Source organism: Vigna unguiculata, chromosome 4 (genome assembly GCF_037176805.1).
Source record: "Vigna unguiculata cultivar grain cowpea cultivar isolate G323 ecotype 2 chromosome 4, ASM3717680v1, whole genome shotgun sequence".
NCBI classification, from domain to species: domain Eukaryota; kingdom Viridiplantae; phylum Streptophyta; class Magnoliopsida; order Fabales; family Fabaceae; genus Vigna; species Vigna unguiculata.
In genome coordinates, this window is record NC_140795.1 from 32,267,605 (window position 1) to 32,279,147 (window position 11,543).

Here is an 11,543-nt window from a genome sequence, read left to right on the forward strand (position 1 = left end):
TAATAAGTTTAAAATTCAATATCTATGATTGCTTTTGATATTTTCTTTAAAAACTTTAGATTTCTTATGTATAAAATTGCTTAGCTTCTTTTGAGAAAAAAGTTTGCTATGTAATTTTTTCCATGGATTTTATTTGGTTTCCATGTTTTGTTATTATTTTTTTAAAGGTTAAATATGTTTTCAAATCCTAAATTTGGACACAAAATTGGAATTCATCCATGTCCCAAATTTTAATACAATTTGGTTTTCAAACTTTAAAAAATGAATAGATATACACCTTCTAACTTAAATATGTAAAATATTTTTAAAATGTTAAACGATATTTCAGGCTGACGTTTGAGATGTTTATATAATTTGATATATTCCAACTCAAATGCAATCTTGGAACACTATTTAACACGTAAAAAAGGTTGACACCATCGGATTAAAAAAACTATATCCAATTATGTCAAAAGTTTGAAACATAGATAATTTCCAATTTTGCATCTAAGCTCAAAGACAAAAACATATTTTTTTTAATAATGTTTTCCATATATTGGTATGTTTTTAGAATATCGACCTAATTAATATATCATAAAATTAACAATGTTTTCCATTTCTTGCATCGTAAAATTATTCTCAATCTTTCGGTGATTATACTATTAAGAGATGCTTTCTTTACACCATAGATGTTTCCCATCAACTTTAGAATTTAGAAATACTTTTATTTTAGTTCTTTTCCCTTATATAAAATGCACTACAAGAAAAATTTTAAATAATAACCAAATTTAGTGACAAAAGTAATTAGTCACTATAGTGACGAATTTAGATATTAATTTATAAACTAAAAATTATTGGTAACTAAACTAGTTTCAAAAAATTATAATTGGTCTCTAAATTGGTAATTAAAATATTTTTTATTATAAATTAGTTTATAAATTGGTCATTAACATTAGTTACCTAAGTTTTGACTACCAAATGAATTGGTCACTAAATTAGTCTTTATTTAGTTATTTAAAAACTAATTTAGTGACTAATTTCTTTAGTAACCAAAACCTAAGTAATTAATGTTAGTGACCAATTTAGAGGTCAATTCATAATAAAAACCTTTTTAGTTAACAATTTAGAAATCAATTATAATTTTTTGAAACTAGTTTAGTCACAAATCAATTTTAGTTTATACATGAATATTTAAATTTGTTATTACAATGACTAATTATTTTTGTCATTGCGTTTGGTTATTATTTAAGGTTTTTCTTGTAGTGGTGATTTTTTAAATCAATTTTTATTTTAATCAAATAAAAATAATATATTTTACATCCTTTAAGTGGAATAATTGATTTAAAAATTTAAATTTTCATATTTTTATTTTAGCTTTTAAGTGAATCAATTTACTCTAAAAGAAATTCTTTCACATTGAGTATTTATTTTGATTCACGTCACTAGAATGATTTAAATTTATGTTTTCATCCTACTATAATCCATCACATCACCCTTCAATTATTTATTTTGATTTTTTTTAAATAACATAGTATAATAAATTAAGAATGATAGGAGTGATAGGTTAAAAATGAATAAAAAAAAATCAAAATATCATTATCTATATTTAAAATATCAATGTGAATCAAAATATCATAATCTATATTTAAAATATCAATTTGATGAAAAATTATAAATTATATAGGTTTATATGCATAAACCTATATTAAATAACAACGTAATCACTTCCGAAAATTCATTTGAGGTCTATCAAACGTTCTTGAAGAATCATATTTTCTTAACTAAAGCAAAAAGGAAATATGTGACAAAAAAATAGAGCAAAATGCAATTTCCTACTACCAAGTGAACCAGTACGTACCAACAATAACTAAGCACTTGCATATTAGGTTTACTCGTTAAATTTTGGGAAATGCATTAACAAAATAGCTTGGAAAGTGTATTATGTTGAAACAATAACGAATTAAATATCATGGCATAAAAATGTTAGTAGGTTCACCAACTTCTAATGGCTCAATCAAATTTGGCTACCAAATACAGCAAAATTCATAATATACCCCAGTTGTTTGAAAAGGGTAAAAAATCTGTAAGAAAATATAACCAGCTTTCAAAGTTTCACTTGAAATAATTGGTCAGCACAAAATGCTACAATAATGGGGCCAGCCAAATCACCAGCAACACATCCTGAAGAAAAAGAACACACCATTAAGCCTATTGAAGTGAAACAAATCAAGATTTTGTTTATATAAGTTTTTCAGCACAAACCAGTATAAGAAAATTAGAAAGTAAAATAAAATAAATGTCTGTTACATGTTAAATTGGCTAAAGTATATGTTAAAATCGATTTTTCAAGTACGTATGAGTCTGTTCAGTTTAGATAAACTTTTCCAGAAGCATATACAAGAGATAGAGAAGTGTGGGTATCCATGAGTTAAAATCAACTTCTAAATTCGATATTAAGGTAGTGCATATACAAATAAACAAACTTATGGAGGAGAAACAATTTTTCCTTCCTTTTAAGTACTTTTGGAGAAATTCACTTAAGGAGACCCAATGAGGGAGTTATGAAATAATTTATTCAAAAGTTAAATTTAATTTGTAAGAAAAGTTTATTTAAATGGTCTTCTAATTTTCTTCTCTTTTTAGGTACGTATAGAAAAGTTTCTCCACATTAGACCTTAAATTGCAAAATTCAAGTAATGCAACAATTTTACCAATCCACTGGCCCAGCGATGGACGAACAAGGGTTGCACCGATTCCTGCTCCTATGGAAGCAAAAATTAAAGATGAAGTACATCTAACTGTAGTGATGAAAATCTTCTGTCCAAGAACTCCAACTTCATTGGTTTTATCAACATCATTATCCTCGTTCTGCACCTTGAATGACGATGAAAAGAATCTATATAAATCAATGCCAACTTGGACAAGCCATGATGCTGCAACTCCAAGCATGTGCCCTGCACAAAACATAAAGAAAGTCCTCACAAGTTAATTGATGAAGTCAAAAGCTCATGAAATATCATAATGAACAGATATTGTTCATGGAATGATTTGACCTCTGAATGTTGTTCTGCTCACACAATAGAAGTAAACCACAGTGGGCATGTTCCTTCCAGCCTTGCGAGTTGCTGATCTAGGGATATCTGTTCGAGAAGTCCGAAAAGCTCAAATAAATGTAAGATCTATTGGAGGGCACAGAATATAAAACAGCCATCTCTTACAAATAAAACTTTAATTGATTTCGCCTGTAGTAAAGAATAACTGTTTTATCAGCATACCTTTAAGAAGCTTCCATGCCATTCTTTGTGAAACATAATGAACAGCAATTCTTTCTAAGATCCTTCTAGTGGTCACAACGGTTGACTGTTATGGCACCCAAGACACATTTAAAATAATAAGCTTTAAATGTCAATCCAGACATAGAAGAGAAAAAATTGGGTAATTTTAGTTATTACTACATAAAAGGGAAAAAAAACTAATGTAGGGGTTGTGCAAAACATCGAAATATTCAAATCTAATCCATCAGAGATCCCACATGGATTATAAATAAGATCAAATTATAATATATAAGTATACATGGACCTCACATCAAAAGTCAGTTTTGTGAAGTTGAATTAAGTTTAAAGTTCACTTTTTATCTTGATATCAAAGTCAAGGTCACAAGTTCAATTCCCAATAGCTAAATTAGATTGTTGTAGGTTGCATCAATTATTCCGTGACATTGGTAAGATAGGCCAAGTCATAATCAAATTGTGGTGCTTGAACTAATATGCTCTTTAGTCGAGAGAGTTGCACTTTGACTATCACTTGTAACTTTTGGGTAGTAGTAAGTGTTTGATCCTAACAAGGTCTATTGAGCCTATCAGACCACTATGGAACTGTTGGGGATCTCACATCGACTAAAGATAAAGCAGATTAACAGTATATACGCGGATGAAACCTCACCTTAGAAGCTGGTTTCATAAGGTTGAATTAGGCTTAAAGTTTACTTCTTAAGATGGTACCAGAACCCCCCGAAAGCTTATCCTACTGAGATTTGTTGTTTGTTAGGTCTATCGTGCCACCATTAATATCTAGTCTCTCACGTTCGAAATGTATATACCTTGGAATGAAGGGGTATGTCGATGATCCCACATCGACTAGAGATAAGACAAATTTACAGTTTATAAGTGGATGCAAACCTCATCTTACAAGCCGGTTTTGTAAAATTGAGTTAACCTTAAAGTTCACTTCTTAAGAGGAACCACCCACGAACATCTAATCTCATGTTCAAGATGTCCATCTTCTGCAAGAGGAAGTATGTTGGAGATCACACATAGACTAGAAATAAGGTTAGATTATGATATATAAATAGGTATAAACCTCACCTTACAAACCGACTTTGTGAACTTAAACTAAGCTTAAAGTCCACCTTTTAAGACAATCCATTATTGTACTAATCTTTGTTTCAAATCTAAATCCCTACTTTTGGATTTTAAATCAAATCGAAAGCCAATTATTTGGATTGGATATTTTTTTGGATTTTAAAATATTCAAAATCAATGTTCATCCAAAAAAAATTGCTTGGTAGACAATTTTCTGTTAGTTTCGTTTGAGTCATTTTTTACTCTATCTGCAAAGTGCGTGTTTGGTCAAGACCATGATTAGGGCAATGTTAGGCTGGTCTTGGATGGGCATCCTTGACTTGGATTTTGTTGAGACATCCTCAACTCAATCTCAATTGGAGCATCATTGGCATGGCTTTCGCTGAGGTTCAACCAAGGCATCATTGGCCTATTTACATGTTACAAGTATGACCTATTTAAAATTCTTATCTAACCTAAAAGTCTATTTGCGTGAACTAATTTATAAAAAGATCTACAAATAAATTAATAAACTTAACTAGACCAATGAGCCATGTAGTCAAAATTGGGTTCTTCAATGTAAGATCTTATGCGTCTACGATTTTGGCGGATCGTCATTGAAGATTGAGACTCCCATGGGTGCAGCTTGTGAGCCAGTTTTTATATTCTGAGCTGGTTGGGTTTGTGACTTGGTTTACATCCAATCTGATTCAGCGCCAAAAAAAACCTAAACCTAAGTAAGCACAAAGCCCAATTTCCTTTCTCCTTATGCTGTCAAAACCCGCTGCAGTTCTTTGGACCTTAAAAATGAAAGTCATGCTCTTCTTTTCATATATAACCAAAAGTTACCCCACTTTTTTCACCTAAAATTACTGCTCTTCCTATTGGCATAATCAAAAAGTTATCACACCTTTTTCACCTAAAACTACCAATGTTCCTGTAGCAGAAACAAAAATCACTGCCCTCTTTTTACCTTTAAGAAAAACTACCACTGCACTTTTATCCTTCTCCAAACAAAAATCACTACCTCCTTGTTCTCTTTCTCCCCAAAGCACTCTCCCTTCTTCTCTCTCATCTATATAATTTTGCCCCCTCCTCTGTTTTTTCTGCATCTTTCTCCCATGTTATTCTGCCCCCAAAATATACACACACCATCTTCAGGTTTCTTTTTGATGCACAAACCTCTGCATTACGCCACTAAAATAACTCCAATTCCTATTCCAACTCCTTTGTTGTACTACACCACAAACATTATTTGATTTACTTTAGATGGATCCGTGTTTTATAACGAGAACGGATGGGGTTACAACTTACTAATCTGCTGTTTTTAACTAGGAAACACATACTTTTTTGTAACTACTAAACTAGGATGGGAATGGAAAACTATTTTGTAAATCCGTACAATATAACACACGCATATTGTACTATTTTGTAAAATCCGTACAATATTACAAACGCATATTATGAGGCATTTTGTGTACTTATGAACTTCCTCAATTTAGTAGTTAGATTTCCCGTTTTATACTTCTCTTCCAAATTTAGAGTAAGATCTCGATTTTGACAACCGTGCAATGAGCCTAAAAAGCCCAATTAGTTTTGCTCACCATATCAATTATTTTTGTTTCTGAAAGAGTAATATTGAAAGAAATAAGAAAAAATCAGCAAGCTACAAGTTATTATATTAAAAATGAACAAACACACAACATAGATAGGTGCTCATATAAATTAATGATGTAGTCATGACGGCTCAATTTGAGGATATATATATATATATATATATATATATATATATATGTGTGTGTGTGTGTGTGTGTGTGTGTGTGTGTGTTGGATTATTCCAATTATTGGATTTGAATTGGAATTTTAAAAATCTAATCCATGCCCACCCCTAAACTAAAGGAACCATATTACCAATTTTTTTATCACTGAACAAGGAAAAACAGGGTCCGGCAGAAATACAGACATCAAAAGCAAACGATTGGTGTGAAAGAATATTTCAGATGGGATGGTCAATTATGAAAAGTTAACAAAATCTGAGCATGGGCTTGGATAGAATGATAAGTTCAATTTTGTGTAATAAAACAAATATAACAGTAAATTCTTTCATCCCTTAATCACAGTTGAAGTTTGTGTAGCTTTTGATATGGGTACTCCTAGAATGAGTACATGTAGATTATTCTTATATACATAACAGATGCAATACAACATAGACGGGACATTTAAAGCATACAACAATTTTGACTGCATTCATCCTATTAATTTTATTCCCAGAAAATTCACTGATTGGTGGCAAAAAGAAATGTTGAGTTGTTCCAATATATAAGTTTTATTGAAAAATAAAAGAAAACACAAGATAAATCTCACCTCACGTAAGATTTGCTTCACTGATTTTTTTAAAGGAACAACCAGATCAACAGGGTGCTCTTGATCCTCCTCCAAGAAATCCTCGTCATCTTCCATTTCCGCACGGGGCTCCAGAAGAGGTAAATAGAACATCAAGAACGACCTTATGGAAGTCAATGCAAATGTCCTCAATTCAAAAGCAGAGAAGAGAGGTTTAAGTTCCACATCATACTGCTTGATACTATATTTTAGTGCATCATAATGGTTTTTCTTTTCAAAAGAACTTTGTATACTAGAACTGTAGTCTTCAGATAATGCTGCACCAGCATCACAATATGCAACTGAAGACCTGAAAATAAAATAATGATAGGAACCAAGATATTAAACAAGAGAAGTAGATAAACTAATACTGATACGCATCACTGATCAGAAGAAAACTCCTATATATGATGGAATTAGAGAAATCCAACAGAGAAACCATAAATAACAATGGATAAAATTAATCTTTTTACAAATATGGAAGAGCCACTAAGCAAGTAAAAACAAACAAACATTTGGATTATGAGAAGAACCAGCCTCTACTAAAAATCACCACCCAAAATCTCAAAATAATTCTCCCCTTTCATTTGGGCCCCCTCCCTCCTTGTCTCTCTCTCTCTCTCTCTCCCTTTTTGCTCCAGTGCATGAATCCCGTATCACCCTCCCCATTACTGCCACCTAACTATTTGGTTATCTTTTCTTCTTTGCAATGACTTATGGGATTAAGAAATAATGAGATAGTTAAAAGCAAATATGTGCTCATTGAGCAACCCATAGCACTCCTACAAACATCACAGCCTTTTCTTTTATTCCTCCAAACGCTAAAATTGGGTCAATGGTAATTCTGTCAAATATGACACTAAATCCCCATATATACACAACAAATAAATAAGTGTTCAGTATACGCACACACACACACATAACAATGATAACAATTCTATTAGATGGTCCATATAACAATTCAATAACATAGGAAAAGAGTTGTTGTAATAGGACAGGCATTGAATTACTCATGCAAAGTATCTTCTTTAGAAGAAATAGAGAGGAAAATAAAACAAATTTTAGCAAAGGGTTTGATCAATGATGACTACAAGCCCCTTTAGCTCACTACTTAGAATCTCAAATGTAACAATTCTAATGGAATATATTCAAACTCTGCAGATCAAACTCCAATTTATGTCCTTGTAATCAAGCATGAAGCATGTCTCCCTCATGTTATGATTTCTTCCCCAAAATGCTCTCAAATATTTCAAGTAAACAATTATAATAACAAAAAAATTGTTCCACCAAAATTAAAATTATAATAACAATTTTTAAATCCTAGAAATCTTAACTATTTCACAACTAAATGGAAGTGTTGAATGGATTCAAATTTATACCGATGAACCAAATTATGCCCTAATTACTAGCAGCACACACTAAAACTGTCAACAACCCATTTATCCCAGAAAACATACCCAACTTTTCACCATCATGGCAAACTTTAAATGTACACTATACAGTAATCCCAACCATACCCAAATTTTTAAAAGTAAAACCTGTCATGTTGTCAGACTGTGTATCCTATCCTAGATCAAAATCCTATAACACGACAAAGCATCATACCTAAAACACCAAGATCAATGCAAGTGTAGAAAAATGGAGGCGGAACATACCCAAATAAAGCCCTTGAGGCAAAACCAGTCCCCGCAGCAACAGACGCTGCGGCAGCAGCAGCAGAGGCGGAGAAAAAGGCACCAGAAGACTGAAAGGCGTGGGAAGAGTGCAATCCGAAGCTCGAGTTTTGGTTTTTCCTCCACAGATCTAGAACTATAGCTATGCCTGCCATTGTTGGAACTTCCAATAGTTGGAAAGCCTAGCCCACCCCGTTTGTGCTTAGTTGACAGATTATAAGTGAAAACTCACCTAAATTTTAATGAAAATAAATAAAAATCAATTCTTAAAATGTAATCAATTCATAATTTCACACACAATGAAATGGGTAAGACTTGAGAGCGTTGTTTACATAGACAAATGCAAAGAAGACTACAACAATGGCAATGAGATTAGAATTAGAAAATCCAATTAACTTACTCAGAACTCACATGGGTATAAAAATTAGCCACCTACAGTAGAAATAGGAACCCATAATAATAAACTCACCCTACCATTTAGAAAAAAAAAAATTGGAAATTTCGAAAGGAAAGATGAAACATCTCAAGAACTCGTATACATCTCACTAAGGTGATGCAACTCAAAACACCCCCTCCATGAAGTTAGGAACACTAAAACTCCAACAAACACAATAATCAGCAAACCCATTTAATCAAACCCAAAAAAAAAAAAATTAAAAACAAGATAACCAATAAGCTGCAGCCCAAACAAATATGAAGGGGAATCCTCCAAAAATCTTTTGTTTTATGAAATTCTGGTCGCATCAACAACTGCGATCAAGTCAACGACGTATAGGGGGAAATTCTTACAGCGGCTGCCGGCGGCGGCGGCGGCGAGATGGAGGCGGTCAGTGGCTGAGACGGAGGGTGCGAGCTAAGAGGGGTTAGTGAAGTCTGCAAAGCAAAAAGAGGAAACTAACGATGCATCGTTGCACCGCTTCATAGGAAATTTCGTTAGCTGAATTATTACACATTTTATTTCCTCGTTTGTTTTTTCAAAAGAAAAATAATTTTTAATCACTAAATTTTGACGATTTTGTCTTACTATTTAAAATAATATTTTTTAAATGCTTTTTTATTTTTCATATTTTTATATTTCAAAATTTAAAAAATTGTCAAAATATTATTATTTTTTAAAAAATGTACTCACTTTAGTTCTTAAATTTTTGAAGGGTTATAAGTTTATAGTTTTAAATAGCAAAAGAAATTGATTTGTCTTAAATATGTAAAAAATTAATAATTTATACTATTATAACGTCATGATAAAATAATCTTTAATTTATTGTTGAATTAATTTTAAAACTATATTTTTATCATAGACCAGTGTCATAAAAAATTAACAATATAGTATAATAATATGGCTTTTTTATGTATTTAAAGACTAAAATAAATATTATGTTACTTTAAAAATTAAAAGGATTAAATATGTTTTTGTTCCTTAACTTCCGGTGAATTTTGGAATTAGTCCATTTCGAAATTTTGTAACAATTTAGTCTTTCATCTTTTCAAATACGTGAATTTAGTCATTTTAATCAAATTTTGTTAAATTTATTTGACATTTCAAGTGTGTTTCATAATAGTATTTGACTTAACAATAAACAAAAAATGTGTCAAATAGTATAAACAACTTAAATACAATCCTGAAATGCGTACGAAACATCACATCAACCTAATGAAATTTGATTAAAAGGACTAAATTCACGTATTTCGAAAGATGAATGACTAAATTGGTCCAAAGATTCAAAATGGACTAATTTCAAAATTCACTAAAAGTTAAGAGACCAAAAACATATTTAACCCAAATTAAAATAACATGATTTTACGCGTTTGAGAATTAAATTAATCATTTATTCCTTCATAACATTTATCTAAGAATTCAAATCTACACCAATACATAAGCATTTATATATATATATATATATATATATATATATATATATATATATATATATATATATATATATTCTAATTTTACTCTTTAAATAATTTTTTTTAAATTAAATTAGGGATTAATGCATTCTTAAAAATATAAGTGAGGTAACGTATCCAAAATTTAGAGACCTAAAGCAACAGATCCAAACATAACACTTTCGGTATAAGCTTAACCAATTTGAAATTATCACTTTTCTCAATTATCCTTATCGAGATCAATGACAAAATCATAAGGAAAAGAAGATAGTAAAATATTTAGAGTAAGTGAGAATTTACTCTATTTGAAAATATGATTGATTAGAAATGATTTATAGCTCCCCAACTACTGCGAAATGAGATCAGATAGTTAAAGAGGCGAGATTTGGAGGAGTAAAATTGAGAGAGAAGAAAAAGATAGATTTTTAAGAGAGAATGTGTAAGGACCAAGGGAATGGAGTCGTCTAATGGAGGCTTAGACGAGTATGGTGTTAGATAAGGCAATGCTTTGAGGCAAGCAAACAAGTATGGGTTCGTGTGTGTGTGTGTTGTAGGTAGTGTATAGGTAGATGCTAAGTGTGGTTTGACAAGTGTATCAAATCGCACAAGTAATAAAGTGAAAAATCCAAGTATCGTTTTCTAAGAGACTTGTGTAATAATTGACAACTCTTGCAATTCATAACTCAATTAAACAACAAATTTCATAAAATCAAAATTAAAACTCTTTTTGTATTCTTATCAAACATATAGTGTGCAACAATATATGATAAAGGCTTCATTAGGATTTAGTTTCATGATTCTATTCAAAGCAAAAACACCAAACAATATACTTTTAATTCTTTCTCGAGCATTCACACCTTTTGTAACAAGTCATAATATCTTACCGACAAGTCTAAACTTGAATAAAAAAATCCCTATGTCTAATAGTTTTTATTATAAGTTTTCATTAATGATCAAGATTTTGATGTTATGAACGACTAAATATTCCACATCTATTTCTAGGATGTGAAATCTATTAGTTTTTCTATCCTAATCAAGTTTCCCAAACTATCTTTCAATTAGCAAGGACTCCCACGTATGCAATCAATCTAGAATATGCAATTAAAACAAGAATAGAACAGAAGAATGGTGGAAGAGAATTATATTAAATAGTAAAATTCATTGAGTTAAAGTTACATTACACCCAACCCCCATGAATAAGGGAGTTAGCTACTCTTTAACATTCTGAATACTATAATAATGATGAAGATGAATGCCTCCATCCTTCAGAATGCACTTTTAT

At 31.0% G+C, this 11,543-nt stretch overlaps 1 protein-coding gene across 1 annotated transcript; it reads right to left on the reverse strand.

Annotated features, from left to right (window-relative positions):
• Positions 1–1,918: 1,918 nt before the first annotated feature.
• Positions 1,919–9,325, reverse strand: LOC114180413 (isopentenyl-diphosphate delta-isomerase). The gene is made up of 7 exons (XM_028066732.2): positions 9,164–9,325; positions 8,357–8,606; positions 6,684–7,011; positions 3,255–3,339; positions 3,033–3,119; positions 2,691–2,933; positions 1,919–2,160 (listed from the first exon to the last, which is right to left on the reverse strand). The coding sequence occupies exons 2-7, from the start codon at positions 8,527–8,529 to the stop codon at positions 2,084–2,086; spliced, it is 993 nt and encodes a 330-aa protein (XP_027922533.1). The 5' UTR covers positions 8,530–8,606; positions 9,164–9,325; the 3' UTR covers positions 1,919–2,083.
• Positions 9,326–11,543: the final 2,218 nt, after the last annotated feature.